The sequence below is a fragment of the Varanus komodoensis genome, unplaced genomic scaffold, assembly GCF_004798865.1.
Source record: "Varanus komodoensis strain SLA01 unplaced genomic scaffold, ASM479886v1 scaffold17, whole genome shotgun sequence".
Lineage (NCBI taxonomy): Eukaryota > Metazoa > Chordata > Lepidosauria > Squamata > Varanidae > Varanus > Varanus komodoensis.
Window position 1 is genome coordinate 21,282,078 of NW_025335505.1, and position 20,409 is coordinate 21,302,486.

General features: G+C 37.8%; 1 protein-coding gene across 9 annotated transcripts in view; it reads right to left on the bottom strand.

Annotated features, from left to right (window-relative positions):
- The window catches only part of CARMIL1 (capping protein regulator and myosin 1 linker 1), a 161,228-nt gene that overhangs the window by 40,796 nt on the left and 100,023 nt on the right, over window positions 1-20,409 (bottom strand). For all 9 annotated transcript variants that reach the window (XM_044426236.1, XM_044426233.1, XM_044426235.1 and 6 more), the window contains 10 exons: window positions 19,874-19,977; window positions 17,897-17,974; window positions 17,696-17,772; window positions 15,523-15,627; window positions 14,108-14,177; window positions 10,447-10,528; window positions 9,010-9,109; window positions 8,857-8,911; window positions 3,676-3,848; window positions 2,711-2,779 (listed from right to left, as the gene is read on the bottom strand). In XM_044426236.1, coding sequence (XP_044282171.1) covers window positions 2,711-2,779; window positions 3,676-3,848; window positions 8,857-8,911; window positions 9,010-9,109; window positions 10,447-10,528; window positions 14,108-14,177; window positions 15,523-15,627; window positions 17,696-17,772; window positions 17,897-17,974; window positions 19,874-19,977 — 913 coding nt within the window. The remainder of the gene's footprint in view (window positions 1-2,710; window positions 2,780-3,675; window positions 3,849-8,856; window positions 8,912-9,009; window positions 9,110-10,446; window positions 10,529-14,107; window positions 14,178-15,522; window positions 15,628-17,695; window positions 17,773-17,896; window positions 17,975-19,873; window positions 19,978-20,409) is intronic.

Consider the following 20,409-nt stretch of genomic DNA (forward strand, 5'->3'; position numbering starts at 1 on the left):
GTTGCACAGAAACTGGTAGTTTAGTGAGCCTGCTAATGAGGTGATAGCAGAGCTAATATTATTAATCCAAAGATACAGCATCAGGTTAAGAGGGTAATTAGTTGAGAATCCTAAAATACTCCAAGCAATTGACTGTGAAAAAATAGGAGGACCCACTTTGAAGGTGTGGTTTCCTCTTTTCAATTTTGGAAAGGATAACTGTTCGGTTTGGAAGCAGCTTGTTATTAAGCTACATTTTCCTAATGGTCGGTCTGCAAACATTGTGTGTGTTTTTTCCTTGTTACTGATATCTGCAATTTACTTCTTTTGTACTATGGAGTCAGCCTAGCTACTCCACTTCAACATAATAAACCCTTTTAATTAGAAAGACTTCAGTCCTTTGGGGTTGGAAGGAAGGGAAAAAAGAACAGCCAGGAGGAGCGCATAGGGGAAACTACATCTTGAAAAGAAGAAAATTAGTTTAAAGGTTAGCCAAAGCTGTGCAGCTTATGAAGCAAAGTATAACCAAGGCAAATCTCTGAGTGAACTCTAAAGAGTAATTTCTGAGGAAAAAAAATCTTTTGCTGTTACAGTTAGCATTATGAAATCCCAAGACACAAAATTCAGAAAAAGACACTACATTATGTTTGTGAGACAAAGTTCTTTGTTTCCTGTTTTGTTTGCATTCCAAAAAGAAACCAGATGTAAATAATGTGACCTATAAAAAGCTACATTTGTAACAGAAGGGGGAGTAGCTCCTGCAAATGCAACCTACCAACTCATTTATTTTTCCAGTAAAATATTTTGGGATGAGGACAACGACCTACTTAATATTGGCCTACACTTCACCAGCTTTAACAGTATGTACGCTGGAACCATTTCAGATTATCGATTGAATTTTTGCAGAATTACCTGCAAAACACATCAGCATTGTTCCAGCATGTTCACATCTGTATGCAAAACTGCTGTGATCCTAATCTTTAGCCTTACCTATATGCTTTACAGTCTTTGTTTTTCAGGTTGTGACAGTTTTGTTGTGCTTTTTTAAGATGGCAAGAACCCCACTCCACTCAATTGTTAGTACTCTTTGAAAATGTGTTCTGAAACCCAGCATCAACTGAGTGCATAATATTGATCTCATCCTTCAGATTTTCGACCCAGTGGTACAATTGTCAATAAACCACCAAGATGGTGATTTTAAATAAGATGAAAAGTTTAAGATGGAAAAATAGAACACATTTTATTGTTCTTCATTCATAAGGGTATACCATTTACTCCTGACAAATATGATTGATTCATAAGATTAGAATTAAAATTTGAACAGTTATTTTAATGCATTTTAAAATCACATTTTTATTTCTTCTGACTTTTCCCCCTTTTTACTAGAAAGGGCTATCTTCTCAGTTTAGGACTGTTGATTTTGTCTGAGGCTTCGACAAAATCTCTGGCTAGCTCTTCCTTCCACCCAACACTGAAGGACACAGATGATGATTTGAACTTCTATTCCAAGTCAATAAGATGTCACCTTTAGACAATCATGGCTGCTTTATTAGCAGCAACATTTCCACTTTCTGTCAGATATGTTTTCTCTCAATGTTAGAAAAAGCTCCCCGTTTTTATTTATCCTGACAGTAAGAAGAGAAGGCACAGATTATACACAGTTCTTGGAAAGCTATTTTCTGTCAACAAGATGTTTGTTGTCAGTCTCTAAAGAAATTCCCGTCACCCCAAATTGGCCATTAGCTTCAGTGCTGTCTGCCAATTTTTCACTAGCTGGACTTCTCCAAGATGACACTATTTCACATTAAGAAAACATGAACACACTCGGCACCTGATGATAATGATTATTATTACACAAGACTCTTAGAATAGCAAGCAGCAACTAATTTGAAGCCTGATAGCTTAAGCAACAAAAGTTTTAATGATAGATTATAGCTCACCCAACTTAACAGTTTTTACAGCAGAGAGCATGCAAATACTTGGGCTTCTCTGGGCCAAATGAAACAGTTCAGTCTTTCCCATCCCAAGTTTTATTAAACTTACAGAGCTGGCAGGTTATGTTGCCTTTTACTTTGAAATTACTGACACTCCCCCCCCCCCTCAGCAATAAGGGATACAGGTGAAATTGACAGTGGTCAGCTGAAATTAACATGCCTTTAACTTGGAATTCAGGATCCTACCCATAGAAACTGCCCTTTTCTCCTAAACAATAAATTATAGCCATTTTTAACTTTAAATTTTCTCCATTAGAGAGAAATCTTCCCTTGGGAGGAAGAAAGGTAATATTGTTGAGGTTTTACAATAAGTAAATACATTTTAAAATAACATATTGAAGGCTAAATTAATTGAAGGGTTTTTAAAGTCACAGGTTTAAACTAAAAAGCCTAGAAACTTGGAAATTTGTATTAAATTCATCATAAAATGTCTCCTACTGTTACTAATAACACACATCCAAAATTATTTCACTTTTATACCATCCAATTGCCAGGAGGTTCTCAAAGTTAAAAAATAAATAACAAAAACTAAACAAAATATACTAATCAACAATAAAACAATGATCCCAAATAAGATGGGGGGAAATGGTTTAAATTTAAACCATCTATTCATTTCTCGAGAAATTAAATTCCAAAAGATAGGTTAAAGGTAAAATCAAAATGATTCAATTTCTGTTCACACCAAATGTTCCAAAGCTGTCTTTGTGGTAATTGTATGAAACCAATATATAACTTACTTTTCTAGAGCCACTGCTATATCCTGAAAACCCTGAGCAGTGATATTATTCTTGTCCCATATAACAGTTCTGTTGGGGAAACAAATTACACAGAAAATGCATACAGTTTTTGAAAGAAACACACACAAAAACATGTTTCAGTCTGTAGAACTGGGCAGAAAAGAGTGCAGTAAAAGGCAGAAATAAAATGCATTTACTGGTGGAAATATAAGATCAGGAATAAAATATGTACCTATTTGTATGTTTATCAACCGTCTGTCATCTACATGCTTCCTCCAGATATTTCATTTCCTCACTCCCTCTCTAGAAATATCTCATGCATTCTATTTCAGGTTATTTTAAAAATGTACATCCTGCCTTTACTTGCCAGAATACAAACTTGTTGACTAACAATAAACAATCCCAAAACAAACAAAAACAACTAATAACACTAGCAAAAATCAATAATGGTAAATCAAATCCAAACAGCCAGCCAAAACAATTGCTGAAACACAGTCAGAAAGAATTCCAGTTTTGCACAGAGAATTTCTGAAGGGTCAGAAATTGGCTTGGCTCTTGATCTGGTTATTTCCTTTTTACTCTGGAAAGCAGCTGCAGAAAGTTACCAATTTCTAAGGATGAATGTACAGGCATGGGCTACTTAATACTATTCCCTCTTACCATTAGTTAATTCAAAATTGCCCTCCTTCAGCTGCATTCTTTCTCACTTGGAACTAAAATAGATACAGCCTGGGAAGTATGAATTGACTGGAAAATTACAGGGGAGGAAAAGACTAAAGTAGCTCTCAGCTACAACCCCTTTAATCTGGACTGCAGCTTTTCAATAATAAAAATGAACTGAAAAATTAGAAAATGTGAAGTAAGTTGATGAACAAAAGTTGGCTTTGAGAACAAGCAGGGGTCCTTGCATGCAAAGTAACGGATAATGCTCAAGTTAATAATAGATGCAAATAAACCTCCAGTACCTGAGTTTGGTGTTTATCTGAAGAGCTTTTGCAAGCATCTTTGCTCCCATGTCTCCCATGCCATTTCCACTAATATCCACCTTTGTGAGAGACGTGTTGCTGCCCAGAGCATTGATGATGATAGTAACCTCTGTTTTTAGTTTGGAATCTGCTAGCGACAGCGACTGCAAAGGCTGTTGATTAACAATGGATAATATCACCTGACTGCCATTATTTCAGTCTGAAAACTCTATACATTGTCAGATCAACCAACACCACTTATCACACAGGGTGTTCCAAGGGATCAATTACAAATGTATGCTTTTTACAACAGGCTAACAATGCTAACCATCACATTATTTACAACGTGTTATCTGAAGCTAATGCAATACATGGGCCGGTTCAAATGATCATTTAGACCTGAGATGGGGGCAACGTGTGACTCGGACAGGTTGTCTGTGTGGCTCACTACAGGCATTTTGGCCTTTAACACACCAACTCTCAGTTCCACTAGGGTATACAAGAAGAGTCATTCTTTTGTGGCTGTTTCCCAGCTGAATTATGCTCCTTCCAGCCCACTATACTCCAGGATGGTGGGAATTTGATTCTGCAGGGAAACGAGGCGGACAGGGAGAGCCATGGTTTAGCTGGACACTGCTTTACGTAAATAGCTAGTTTGTTAAAGGCTTGAGAAACAAAGACTGAAAAGTGCTTTAAAAACCCTTTTCTGATACCTGAACCTCTATGCATTTTAAAGCCGTGAGAACAGTGTTTTTACTTTTTCCATTACATTTTAAATTCTTACTTAACATAAATTAGAATTATAAGCATATGTCCATTTCCTTTGGATCCATTTTAATTAATCAATATTAACTGTGACTGTCTATACATTCCCCATTTAGCAAGACAATGAAGTTGATAAGTGCTCTTCCCTTTCCGGTGAATGTAGTGCTATTATAAAAGTTGAATATTCCTGGTAGGAATTCCTCTATGTAAGAGATTTATAGCTCCATCCTATGCAGAAACAGAAAAAAAATCCTACAATTCTCAGCATTGCGAGCCAGCAGAGGTTGCTGGACAATGTTTCTGTCTAAACATTCATTAAATTGAGCTCTGGAGTCATTTTTTCTTTAATCAGAATTAGGTATTTGATTGCCCATGCTACAGTCATTTCAAAATATATTAAGTTTTTCTACATAAGATTTTATATTTAAATATTGTTTGTATTATGTTTATGATGCTGTATTTCAGGTTTTATTTTTGCAAATTGTCCTGAAAAGAAATTGTAGAATAGAATGCTACTGTTATCATCTTGCAACACACATCCATGAAAATCAGTTGGTGTTACTGCAATGCTCCATAGATACATGTTCTTTTTCCTTATCAAAAAAGAACTGATTTGATTTCCGATTCAGCCTAGATTCTAAGTGAGGAATCTACACAAAACAGCAGCCTCTGCCTAGAACCAGCTGCCTAGAGAGGTGGTGGGCTCTCCCACACCAGAGACATTCAGAAAGAAACTGGACAGCCATCTGAGTGGGATGGTGTAATGTGGTGTCCTGCAACAGCCAGGGGTTGAACTTGATGGCCTTCATGGACCCTTCCAACTCTACTATTCCATGATTCTAACTGAATCTGCAAATATCTTATTAAAAAGTACCATTTCACTGGATTGCTTGAAAAAGCTTGTTAGTTCCTGTTGTTACCTGAATTTGCAGACACTGACCCTAAAATGGCATGGCTAGGGACCAGGCTTCCTAAAAGACTGTCTTCTCCCATATGATCAGGCCAGGCCAGGCCATATGATCACTTCTGGCCAGGCCCTGCTTTAGAGCCATTTTTGGTGGTGAGGGGGGGTCTTTTTGTTGGCTGCTCCTGGGCTGCAGAGCCCCCTTCCAATGGAAATGTGATTCACTCCCTTTCTGCTGTCCTTCTGCCAGCAGGCTTTATACAAGAGGCCTTTGGCCTGTAAATGAGTTGGCTGCTTTTTTTTTTTTTTAACTATTATTCTTACGTAACTGTTTTGTTTTTGTTTTAACTTACTGCCTTAATGTTAATTGCACTTGTGGAAGTTTCCAGCACAATGTTATTTATAGAAAGGTAATGCATAAACCAAACTAAATAAAGAAGTAAACAACTCCCTCCTTCATCTAGTCCTATCTCCCCAGCCGGGTGATGACCCTAGTCAAAGGACAGGGACTTGTAGTACCTATTCTTGAAAGGAAAGTCTCCAGGAATACTAATCTTGGGCTGTAAAATAGGTGATTGGTAAAGGTTATCCACGTTTACCTCTTGTTGCTATTCTTTGGGGAGGGGTGACACTCAGAAACATTGTATTGGGCCTATATGTCTCATCTTTCAAACAGATAAATGCTGGGTTAAGAATTGACATGTTTTTCTGCTTTTAAAAAACAACAGCACTGAATGAACATGGGTCTAAGTAACACACCCTTAATGAATAATCTGAGACTTAAAGTAAAGGTGAAGTCTCAAATTCTACCCATCTATAAAGTCTCACCTACTTTGCAATAATTACTCTTTGATTTGGTTCCTACACTTGACACAGTACCATTTACTGTGATTCTAAAACTCTTAAGGAAACCATTCCAACTCCTCACTCTACAAGTATATCACAGATGTTTAAGGTAAAACCATCTCTCCATGCTGAGGTTCCCCTTCTTTTCCAGTTGTCCAAGTATGGGAATTTGCTCACCTGCTGCTGCTCAGGATTATTTCTATATCCTTTGATATTTGGGGGATTTCTAAAGCTTATTAATAAGCAGTCTTCTATGATCAATATATCTGTCTCAGAAAAATAACTGCATATAGGAATTATCCCTATCCTATCATTCAAAGTCTTCATAAAAGGGCTGTTCTGCAGTGAGGGCTGTTCTGCAGTTCCTGAGAGATATTTCTAACCTGGCAAATAAATTTAACTTTTATTAAAACTGGCCAGTGGTGGACCACCCTTTGATAGAGTAAGGTTCTTATAATGAGAAGTTGGAGTATAGTTCTTGCTTTAAGAAGCCAGAAAGCAAAATCCCTGAGCTATCATATTAGTGTCTGAAGATCACTTATCCCTGGAATAGAGACCTGAAATATCGTTCATGATGATTAGTTCTTACGTGGTTTAACAACCCTTTCAGTGATCTGTTTTAAATTAAGGCTGTCCTCTACCAAGAGGCTATCACTGGCCCCATTAGCCAAGACTTTCAAATCCCCTGGACCACCAGGGCCATCTAAAAGTTCATTTTCCTGGATTCAGAATAAATGGCCAGAAAAACCAATTTATCATATGGGCAAATGGGAGAAATCTGTCACTACTCCATCTGAAACAGCTTGCTTTGTTCAAATGGTTCCATCCAATGTGAGAATTATTTTGAAGCAATTTAGAGAACCCTAAAGAACTGTATAAGCCGACCATGATATCTTAGATTGATACCTAGTTAGTACTATCACAAAGCACCATCTTATATTGAAATTATAATGGATATAAACACAAAACAAAAGAAAACTATGATTTTAAAAGGCTCCAGTTAAAAGTTCCACTACTTAAATGTGCACAAACACTTTTGGCTTAAATCTAACTGGTAAGAATAATAGTATTACCTGTAATTTATAATACAAATCCTTTAAGTCAACAAATTAAAGGTCTATTCTACACAACAGCACCTTTGCCCAGAACAAACTGAACAGAAGAAAGTTAGGGGCCAACATGGATGAAAAACTGGAAGCAAAGCACTCGTTCCTGCAACTACCTCAATTTTTATTCTAAATAGTCTTGTACCCTTCAAACAGCCAAGCAAACTTCCTCATTTTGCACAAGTATTGCCTTAAAACTTAAGTCTCCATTTGGTGTTATGGTGATTGACAGCACCCTCTCAGGTGCTTGTGGGTTCTGGTGTCTTAGCCATTCAGTGGATCGTACTGATTGTCTAGTCTCATGTCAAACTGGACAGAAACCAATCCACTCTTATATGGACAGCCAGGTGGCTTACTTTACCTGGGACTGTCTGGCTATTGTATGTCTGTGGCTGTGAGGGAGAAACCAGTACAAGAAAATCCAAGTGCTGCTTTCCCTCCAGCAGGCGACTGTCACTGTCCCATACAACAGTGCCAACCATCTGTTCAGCAGAAGTGTGAAGGCAATCAGAGATCAAAAGCCTATGAAACTAGATGTCATTAAAAAATAGAATAGAGATTATGTTTTGTTTCGCTCTTAACTAGGGAGTTTATCCAAACATCAGATGTGGTGTTCGTTTCCAGTCACATTGAATAGGGAGATGAAGAGAAGGCAGTCTGAACTGATGCTTAGCAGAACTGGTCTTACAGGATGCAATGCACTGTTTAAATATATCTGGGGATGAATCAACTGTCGGTCAGAGGCATATCACCACTTTTACCCATTGCCCTCAGAAACATTAGTTACATCGCTTGCGTCAGCTCCATCCACTGATTTTCAGTTTCATTTTTCAACCAACACATAACATTTTATGTCTACTTAACGTGCTTAGGCATTACCGTATTGGGAATTTTAACAGTCTTAAAAAGAAAAACTCAGAGTTTTCCTGCACATGCTGGTACCCCTCCTTGTTTCTCAGTAGGTCCATTTCATATCTATTTCTGCTGGCACTTTTTATTTTATTTATTAAAGGCATTTTTATACCTTTCCTTTAGTCAAATGACTCTCAGGATGGTTTACATCACTTTTGTTCATGATTAGAGGGAGTGTTCACATCTGCATCGACACAAAATGTTTTACAATGTTTTTCATAACTTTGTGTTATGAACATTTTTTTCCAAAGTGTACTCATACATATATCTAATATAAGCTATCAGCATGTGAGGATACTATCAGAAAAGTTATGTTCATAAATCAACATGGTAAGAGTGCTTTGTAGCGACCAACACAATAAGCAATGAAAATTGAGTTCTGGACCTCACAGGATCACTGAATGTTTTTTATTATTTAAAAAGCATCTAAGATTGCCATGTGTGGCATAAAGATGAAATGGATCCTGCCAATACTTAGAATGTTAACATGTTCAACCTTGTCAACCTTGACAAGTCATTGCTCATTATTTGTTATATGACCTAGGGTAATTAAACAAACTAACAAACCCAAGCAATTTTATAATAAGCAAAAGTGAAAATTTATGTTGCTTAAGAAGATATTCAAGTAACAAATGTAACAATACTCACTGATTCCTCATCTTGAATCATTTGTACTAAATTATCAAGTACAGGAGCCAGATTTCTGGAGGAGGCAACAAGCAAACAGAAAAAGTGAAACCAGTGACTTTTGTTTTATTTTTGTGCTGGTTTTTTAAGAAAATGAATACATAAAAATCTTACTTGGATTTCATGTTGTTAAAATTTTTGCCTAATGCCAAGTGTCTTATTGATCGGTTTTTACTAAGCCAGACTATAAGAGTTGAAAGGTCGGATTCTAGGCCTGTGAGGAATCAGATTACATACAGGATTAAGAATAACAATATTTCCGTGAAACCATTTTGTCAGAGGAGTTTGAATTGTACCACGTTAGAGTTAGTCGAGTGACTTTAACACCAGTGCACCATTCTGGGGTGGCCTTGTGTCCTACCTCACAGAGAACAGTCCTCTATTTGGAGGGTGAACAAGCCATTTAACATCTGGAAAGCTGACTGATCAGACACACAGCTCACAGAACACAGTATTCCTCACTATGATAAAGTATATCGTATTCCTATTTTAATTATAATCATTGTTCTAAAATGGTAACTATATATAATATTAACATATGAAAATTTGTTAAAATTGGTTCACTCTTTTGGGGCAATGCATTTCCTCTTTTTCTAGATATTTCTAGGTGCCCACCTGTAGGAATTACAATGTCCTCATTAATTAGAAGCATGTACATGGATAAAAAGGATATTACCTCTCAACTTATTTTCTAAAGGCAGGCCTATACATTTCTTAAGGAAAGTGGGTTTGGGAAGTGTCCATTTGAAAAGGAAAAGCAGCTTCTCCATACCAAATTGCCAAGAATTGTGGCCAACTTTAAATATGGCAAGTGGATGAACTGAATAAACTCTTCGGTTCTGGGTCTAGAACAGAGGACACTATCTGACGGGAGTTATTTTCTTTCTGTACATCCAAAGTAACTGAAGCACTCTGCTCTGTCACTACCTTCTGTAGTAGGCATACAGAAGTTATGTGCAATAACAAGAGTTTGATTGCACGACATACTTTATCAAAAGCCTCTCCCCTCGCCCATGTGCTCAGATCTGCCAGGAAAGTCAACCTCCTAGTGAAGTACACTGAGCAGTGACGCAAGTACACTTGGCACCAATCTCACTATACCTTCAGGATTAGGGTACAGTGTCTTTGTCTACCTGGCATGCATGACTGATTTGAACTGACAGATTTGTGATAGTGGCAGAGAGGTAATTGCTAAATGTTTTAACACCGCTACTTGTCCTAAAGGCTGGATTATAAACGGAAAAAAGTAGGTAAGTAAGAACTATCCCACTCAGTTGTTGCTTACAAAACATATCCCATAGTGAAATCTAAGTCATAGTCCAACCCTGATTATGTTTAGTCTGTGCAATTTCAACAGGATTTTTGTCCAAATCATTAGCCTTAGTTTTAGTAGTCAGGAACCCATTCCCATTTATGTTGGCATGAGCTTAGTCCCACCAGTATGGAATCTATTTCCAAGGAAAGATGCATAAAATCACACTGTAAATGACCCATATTCCTTCATCAGTTCTCTGTGCACACATTATTACTTGGACCATCAGCATATCTTACCATTATCTGAAATATCAAGGCTGGCAATATTATGTATTTCTGCTATACATCCTTCTAAAACTTGTGCACCTCCTGATCTTAGCTAGAGGGAAAAAGAAAGCATTACACACTTAGCTAGAGTGTGCTGAGAACATGGAACTAATAGCAGAAGTTTTGCAAATAATGGGAACTAGAGTCCGAATCAAGTTGGTGTAAACGTGACCAATATGTGGTTTAATTCTTATCAAGCAGGAATAATATACCTTATAAAGAATACATCATTAATAGCAAAAATAGTAAAAGCAATACAGATTTATATAATCACAGTGAGCAATATCCTGTTTCTTTAGAAAGTTCAAAATAGTTTTCATAGAGTTCCTAATTTTCTCCTTGTCTAGCCAGTGTCCAAAAATATACCAATATAGTTTTGAAACTGCTACAGTGTTAGGTGTTCACAGACTAATAATTAATGTTTTTCAACCTGCTTGGTGGTTGACCACCCATCTTCTTATTGGACCCACAGGCAAGGGAAACATGGAAAAGAAAACACCTGAAGCTACAGGTTTGCTTTGAGGTACAAGGCTAATATTGCAGTGAAGCAACAGATTTGGACTGCACTGAGTTGTCCTGTGTGTTCTTATTAAGTGCCTGAAGAGAAGGAACACAGCTTCTTGCGTGTGCTCACGTGGATGATATTGGTTTGACCAGATGGCAAACCCAGCTGCTTTTATTCTGTATAGATGAAGCCGAATCAGAGCTGTTCTGCATGTTGCAAAAGTAAGAAGCTACAGACAGCTCTTGCGGCTCTGCATCAGAATGCAGATGCAGCGTTTATATACTGAATTGCCTCCCATGTCAAAAGTTTGCTGAACACAGAAAAGCTAGTGATCGCAGGGGAAAGGCTTTGCTTGAACCAAGTCCATGGATTATTCTAGAGTCACTTCTTCCCCCAAGAAGACATGCCATCTGGGTTTGGATGGAACAACAAGCGACACATGGGCTGCTAGTCAGGCAAATAGCCAAAATTGGGTGGGAGAAACACAATTTTCAAATGTGTAGGCAAATCTATTAAGAATCTGGTGGTAAACCTTACACAGGCTTTTAAACAAATGTTAGCTAAACATTTATCAGTATTATTTAGTAAGTGTGCTCAAGTTAAGAAGACTCTGCATTAAAACTCCACTCCCAGAAGTGATGGGCCTTGTACCTGATAGATGAAAATACAATGTAAATACTATTAAGAACTGCCATGGATTTTCTCAGTGGTGTTTATACATTGCGGGGGGGGGGGGGGGTCTGTCTGCAGTCATGAAAGTCAACATATACTAGAAAAATTTCAAATGAATATTCTTTATGAGTTATGTTATTAGGTTTTATTGAGACTGCCAGCTAATATTCAGAATGTTGTGCATATTTGCACTTTTTACCTATGATTTCAGATCTTCTGTTGAATTTAATTTATAGGACTGAAGCTATTGGACAGAAGGAATTTAACAGCGAAGCACAATTTCTGCACATCTTAAAACTAATTAAAACTAATTCATCCAAGGGCATCAAACACACAGGCATTTTACTAATTGATCATCTTTCCATTTTTTAAAATAAGCTGCATATTTTTAGTGCTAGAAATATATTATTTGCAATTACCAACTACCTCTGAAAGAATAAAAGAGCATGCAAAAGCAGGGACCAAACTGGGAGTCTGATCAGTTACTACGCTGTGAATGTTGTATGAGAGCAATCAAGCACTGTGTATACACACACCCTCACCCTGTCATACACTTCTCCTTGGATAAACTACTGGGAAGTTATCTGTACTCAGGTGTTCCTGAATCTATCTCAGGACAAGGTGATGGATTGTGTCCAGGATAGATAGAAACAAACAGCATTCATTTTGGACACTTTCTGTATGACTCTACTGATATGTAAGCAATCCAGCTTGAGGGTGGAAATCCACTGGATTTTCTTGCCTTGGTTCCCCAGACTGCAGCCCACTTTCTCTCTGCCCCGAATCAGCCTTGTGCAGAGTATTAGCATGAGCATCTGGCAGGAAGCAAGTCTAAGTGGCTGCGCATCCACCCAGTTCTGCTTCCCGACACATGACTTGTCGGCTTCGCATACTTGGCATCCCTCGTGCAAAGATGAGGCCTGCTAGTGTTCCTGATCATGACTCGGCTCATTTTCTGGCCAGGACAAGTACAGGGAAAAAGCCTGGGAAGCACAAGACAGCTGGATTCCAGCTGGAACTTCCTATCCCTACTCGGGTCACTTCGCCACTTTCTATCTGGGAAGAGAGAAAGGATAGTGGACAAAAGACAAGCCCAGGATTCATCTTTTCACAGGATGGTTCCATAGTTTACATTCCACCCAAAATTGTTGCACCTATGTTTCCTCCAGCAAACAATTAAATCATGAGTGTTACATATACACTGGGGAGTTTGCATCCTGTTGGGGGCTCCCAAACACAGGCATGTGGACATTTGAAAGACATGTGCATACGAAGTCTGATCCTGCAATGAGGACAGCTCCAAAGTAGTACCAAACCAGGCCCTTACTCTTCGAAATTTTGATTAATTCTTGTATAAAATAATCAAGCCTATTCTATGGCCAAGTATCAGCAACCAGATCTTCATGAATGGAAAAGATGCATGGCAGAAGGAATATATGTAGTTCAGGTCTCTCCAACCCAGTTCTGCCACCCAGATGTTTTGAACTGTAACTTCTAGCATTCCATGGTGGCTGCAACTGATGCGAGTTAAAATCTAAAACATCGGGTGGTACCAGGGTGGGGAAACTGATGCAGTATATAGGTAGGAAGTGCACTAGCTTCCAGGTTAACAGTTAAAAAGCTGCAAGTAAGGCATGATGTGTACTTACACAATGACCAAGCTAATGGAAGCAAGGAGGAAAAAAAGGCAAATACTTCAGTGCTTAGCAACTAAAATATTTTCCGTATTAAAATCAGCAGTATAACATAATGAAGCTTTAGTTCAGTGTTAGTAGGTCAGATGTTTGCTGCTAGATAAAATTGAGGTGCTGAGAAAAATTAGCCTTTTTCTAAGCAGGGTGAAGCAGGAAGCAGTCAGTGCTGGCAATAAGGAAAGGAAGCTGAAAGTGTTTGGTTTTCCGCTTGTTATGAATGCATTCCTCTCAGGTTTCAGAAATGGTAGATACCGCAGGAGCATTATTTTGCGTGTTTACTTGGCTTGGGATGGGCACTAGCATATTTATAATGGGCGGTTCAAATTGTGCTGCTAATAAAACTGAAACTCACATAAACCACCAAGAGCACAATGGGTCAACTCTAGTGATCACAAAAGGTGAAATGGAACACAACCTCAGAAAGCCGTTTTAGTTGTGCCCAAGGACTTGTTTTGCTTATTAATACTTGCAGGACGTTTTTCTTCTAAAAGCAGGCCACTCTGTAGCATGAACAACTTAATCTGATTTCCCCCATTTGAAATAGGATTGCTGTGTATTTCTGCTGTTCAGAAAAACAATTAAGCAGGTGCATTCATACACATATAAACATAACAATTCATATTTGATAAACATGCAACGATTGAAATCACGTATTACTTCTTCAACATGATGGAACATATAACTACATGAATCCACATATTAAAGTAGAACAGCAATGTAATTGTGACATTATAGATTGTATTAGAAAGTTTTTTCCTACCTCACAATTACTCAGATCTAAAAAAACCTCCTTCAAATTTTGGTTACAAGCAAGACCCAATAAGAGTGCTCTGAAAAATAATTAAAATTATTATGAGATCCTAGAATGGAAATTATTGCATCAATAAATTAGATAAGCCATCTCAAGTATAAAGCTGTTCTTAAAAAGCACTTGAAATGGTCTCTCTTAATTTGTATTACACTCGCATTTAAAATCTAAAGGGGTATGTCTATGTAATGCCAAGCCATGGTTCAGAGACTGCAAGCAACAGCACAGGCTCCCACATGTGTTCCTTCTATGCAAAATTGCCTCCTCTCCTTTGTTGTTTGGAATGGAAACAAAACAGTAGCCATAGTTTGCTCATTCAGGCATCGTGGCAAACAGTGGTTACCAAAAACTGGAGGAAAAAAGAGCACATCTCTCAAGTCAGTTGGTATGGTAACATCTTTCAGCTAAACACAGTTTAACTGTTAGTTAAGCACCTATTACACAACTATTCATGTATAAATCTAATGTATTCCAATATCAGATGAGACAGATTGCTTTTATAGCTCATAAAATAGAAACCATAATACAGTAACATAACTCTCAAACCAAACAGCATTTCATCGAACCAAATGTTAGCCATGGCACAGAACATCAGCATATGTGTGTTCATGTGAGCATATTAAGACTGGGCGAACAGACAATGACTGAGCTTGTTGGGGTTTGTCAAATGCCTTCTCAAAGTTTGTTTCACCTCACTTGAGTTCCCAAGCATGAGCATTTTCCCCTATCAGAAAAAATGCTAATTTTTATTGGGGGAAATATTTGATATTGTACACCCAAAATAAATATATCTTTTTCTTCCACAGGTTAATCTGTGATAATGCACATTTACACAATTGTGAATGAGATCCAAGAACTGCACTCCTGCTCACAATTGCTTTTAGGGTGGCAAACTGGATGTGTCTACATAATTTATAAACAGGATCAAAATCCTTATAACATCCTTAATGTGTTTATTTGCGAAAAGGTCAACAAAGCAGAGTTAAAGAGCTAAACAAATGTTCACAATCAGTCCTTATTAAGAGTCTTTGAAACAATGCTAATATCTTAATCCTATAAATCAATCAATCAGCTTCTAAACTAGATACAGGACTGCTTAGGTGTTTATCGCTTTCCTCTACATTTCGCAAGAACCAAATTGAATATTCAGGGTCAAGACAACCCATATTCAAACAACTGCTGGATCTTCCAGCTCGGACATCTAACTTCTGCATGTACGGGCCAAACACCCACTCTCAATCTCACAATGCAGGAATGACAAACATTCATTCCTGTCTGAACATTCAAACAGAACCTATGATCTATTTTCCTGGTCAACTACAGGGTTGCATAGAACAACCTTAAGACAATATATATTCCAGACTTACTTTAGAGGCTCAGGAGGGAGTTTAGTCCCTGAAAGGTTGATTTGCTTCAAAGCAAGTGAACTGCTGAAAAACTGTTTGAATGATGGCAGAACTTCCTTGCCCTTTCTATAAAGAAGAAAAAACAAGTGAGAATTGCAATCCCCTAAAGTCAATGAATCAACGACTGATTCAATGAGTCACTGAATCTATTTTTTTAGTTATTCCCTACATAACACAGTATTTATACTTATGCGTATAATTCAAAAAGGTACTTAGCTGTTATCATAATCCTATAATATTCATTCAACATTCTCAAACACCTCGCTCTATGAGCACTACCAGCTGAAAACACGCCTAGCCATGTGCAAGGTTCAATGCAGAAGTGGGTAACATGTGGCCCTCCAAATGTTCTAGCCTACAAAACCCATCAACTAGTCAGCAAAATACCTAAAGAGTCACAAGTTATTCATTCCTGGGTTAATTTCACAGCTAAGAGAAACAAGGATCAAAACAAGCACAAAAAGAGCATAGTTTTCTTATGTTTTAAAAAGAAAATGAAACGCTGTATTGTTTTAATCACATGTGCACCCATTATTTCTTCAATTATTTCTAGAATACTAAAATGTTCCTTTTCCAAGCACTGTTAACGTGACAGAGGTAGGCCACAACTACAGATAACAAGATCCATCTGGAATTCAGCTTTCCTGGGTCTGCCAGAATCTTCTTTCCCACACTTAGTTCTGGCCAGGAAGTGAGCTAAACTAAGGTCAAGTCCATGAATGCGTGGGAATGCTAGCAGACCCATTTTTACACAAAGTATGCAATTCTTCGTGCAAAATACACAAATCTTACAAGTCATGTGTGAGGAAGCAGAATTCAGAGGGTGCTCGGGCAGCTAGCTTTGTGGACTCACTCCCTGGTGGAATGGTCTGTGAAAGGCAGACTGAGGCAGAGAGAAAGTGGGCCAGGATCTAGGGAGCAGAGCAGAGCAAATCTGACCAATTGCCACCTCCAAAACAGAGTCCTCACACATTGTTAGCCATACCCAATAAATACAAACACAAGGGCTACTTCACAAATAAAATTTTGTGAACATGAAAAACTGCTGCATGCAACAGACACTCTTCATGTTGGCTGGGGGGTATTAGGAATTAGGAGACTCTTTTCTGCCTGATCAAGCATCGGATTGTGCCCTTAACTGCTCATCTGAAAGCTCTCAGAAAGAGTGCCCCTCCTATTCCCTTTCTTTTAACACATTTAACTGTTCTCAGAGTCAGAAGTGTGTCTGCAAATCCTTCTCAGGGATAACTTCCAGTTCTTCCTCTTCTTCTTCCTCTTTTTAAAAATTCAATTATTTCAATGTAATGGTGCCTTTTGATCTTAGAACTGCCACTATTTTGGTGATGTTGGTTTTTGAATAGAATATGTAAGTCTTAGCATGATTTCTATTGCCGTAGCAGAACTGTAAAAATGGAGGTCAGATGACAAATAGAGCAGCTATTTAAATAAACTCTAGGTTTGTGCAAATATTTTACAGTTTAGAAATTTGCTTTCTAAGTAGCCTATTCAATACAGCCAAATGCAGTCTGGGAGAGCTTCTCTGAAAATGGTCATCGGGCAAACAAAGGTTATGCATCCTTGGTTTATGGGTTCTCATGACATCACTGCATATCACTGCAATGTAACTGTTAAGTGGGAGCCAAAGCCAATGAGACTAAACTGACATATGGGGCAATAAATCAGGAGTTGCAAGGCCAAAGAAAAAAGAAAATGTCCAGAACAGCATGGAAATGTGAACAAGTTCATAACAGATGCTGAAAAAAAAATCACTGAAAATATCAGCTGTAGGTAATTGCTGCTCAAGCCAAATTAAAAGCAGCCTCAATTCATTTCAAGAATATTTGTTTAAGGATGTTGCACGGCCTTCCCATAGAGTGCTACCGAGATAAAAGAAATAGTTGACTATTTCTTGTATTTTAGCTAATATGTTCCCAACTAACTATGTTAAACCACATAATGAACATTAGTCTAAAAGACACTCGTGGCAGAACATTTCAGAAGCAGTAAAACATAAATAAAGCTCTCTGAGATCATGTGTGCAGAGGGCGGTGGGGGGAGAGAGAAGGTGCACATAAGAACAGAAGATTAATGATACAGCAACTAAGTCACACCAAAATATCTTTTTAATACTGACCTGTGGGAGAAAACTGTCCTGGATAAGTTTAGGGTGGCAAGATGTTGAAGGCAACCATGAAGAAGTGCTCCACACATCTAAAGCGTAAAGGAAATAGTAATGGTATACATATAGAAATTTGGAGTAGAAAAGCTGGAGTTCTTTTAAATAAATAAATAAATAAATAAATAAATAAATAAATAAATAAATAAATAAATCTACCATGTCTAATGCACACTCTGTATTGGATAAATCCAGATGAACAATGGTATTTGGCTGAGCCAAAAAGTTATACAGGAACTATAAAAGAAAGAGAGAAATCAGTTTTAGTTGTTTGCAGCATCCATTTTTAGTCTTTGGATTTTAAAGCAACTGTTGTTTTATGCATGACATAAAACATAAAATATTTCATAAGTGTTAATGTTAAAAAAAACACCCTAGCCTACAGCTGTGACATGCATGCTACAGTTTCACTACCTGTATGCAAGCACTAGCTATTATTTAACTCAAAACTAAATTAAAATGGGAATCACCTTTCAGTCAAACAACACAAAATCCCCAGTCAATTGACAACACTTGCAAAAGGAAAGCTATTAACTTGCATTTGTATCTGGTCAATCGTTCTGACCAGTATTTGTATTAACACATCCTCTACCCAGAATTACAATTTCAGGGATTTCAGATGTAATTTCAGCAACTTGAAAATCTGAAATCTATGTACATTGTTTAAGAGATTTGATATTGACTATACTGATTATTTTCCAGATGTACCTGTTTACAGAATAAATAGCATAAAACTAAGCTAAGTGACAAGCCCCACTTCTCTTTTGATGAAAGGTAATGGAAGAAACTGTTTCTTAGCACTCTGCTATGCAAATCTGACTGTCCAGGGGTCACAGGATTGGACACGGACCTTGTTCTTGAATCACTCCTAGAATATACCTTATTACCCAGTGGCTGTGCCAGTTCTGCTCTACGACATCCATTACCTCCAGTGTTTCATGAGTGCATTTCCACTCATTCAACAACACTTTTCAATCCTCTTTGCCCCCTGTAGGAATCTCCAACACTCTGGAGCATAGTTGGGGGTGGACATGGATAGCTGCAGAGGAGAGGGGAATCCTCTTCACTAGAATATGTCACTCTGTCAGCAGATGGACACAACTGGGTGACATTTTATGTTTGTGAAGAAAAACAAACCAACTACAAACTGTGGCTCAGATGAGTAGAAAAACTTGCACATCGAACATAGTTTGTCTACTTTTCTCCACAGAACATAGGAGGAGTTACAGAATTTTACAGTGTAAAATGGGAAACACAGGATAGGCAAAACTTGCCTCACCCCCTGCATTCCAGACACATTTGTCTTGCTTCATATGACAGAGATTCTGCAAGGGGTGGAAAAGCATCTCCTTCCTTCATCTTGTATGATAGGTATTTAGCTATTAATGAATAAAGATAGCATTAAAAGTGGCTATGAGCAATTCTTACACCTCCTGAAGGAACAGGATTCCAAATTGGTATACAGCCATGATAATAACTTTTCAGGATTAATAGTAGTGTATACAGGACAGGCTTGTGATGTACTAGAGGTTAAGGGAAGCAGGGACATCTTTCAAACTATAAAGCAAATACTGAGGTAAGGCATGACTAAATACCTCAATCCCATTTGCCATCTGTCTGTCCATTAATATCAAAATCTCCGCTGGTTTTTTTTTTTTTTTTGAGTCATGAAATCAATTTCCTTTAATGAAAATAGTTACTGCATGACTTATGTTTTATGGATTTGCAAAGGTGTAGATGTGGGAAGAAAAGTTCACACAATATCAGGGCTTCAGCATTTTAAAACAGAGCCACCTCCTGACCTTCAGTATTGCAGAAAGTTGATCTTGTGAAGTGTTAAAGAGAAGCACATGATCCCAAAGACTTTAACAAATAAATCTGAGCTCCAATTCTTCCTATTCAAAGAATATTGAGAAGAATGTGTGCTCCACCTCACATTCTGTAGCTTGAACTGATAAACACAGGGACAAGAATACCTTAACATTAGGTTCTGACAAGAACCACCAGCTTGGATGTCCTAAAAGGGACCCTTGTGATTCCTGATGAGCACGTTGTCTAAATTTCTATTTTGTTTTGAATTCAGTCATCACTTTAACACAACAGCTTAGTTCAGAGAGTGGAAAAATTAGGACCTACTGAAAGATCATCACCCCGAAGAACATTCCCTGAGAGATCAAGGTGGGTGAGTGTGGTAGCTAAGAGCTGGTTGGCACTCAGTGACTGTGAAAGGCTGTTCACCCCTGTAACGAAACGATCGACATCTGCTTTTGGTGTGTTCCATAAAGCATCAGCACACACACTTTTGGTGAAAAATTGAGCAACCTCTTGTTCTGCATCCCATCAAAAGCACATAAGCAACAATGAATATTATAAATAACAGCACTGTAAGAGGAAACCGTATTTTATATATGCTGATCACCTTCAACTCACATTGGAAGTTTAAAGCCTACTTAAAACACAAAAATATAAAACTATATAATTCAAGTACAAATATCTGTAGGAGGCAGATCCCATCCCAGACAAGCATTTCATTTGTAAGGTAATAAAAAGTTGCCAGACAAATTATTAGAAGAATATTTGAATACTGTGAACTAGTCCTCTTTAAATAGGAGCAGTTCTTGAAACATTCTGTGTAACAGATTTATAGACTAACTGACATGTGCCAGACAAAT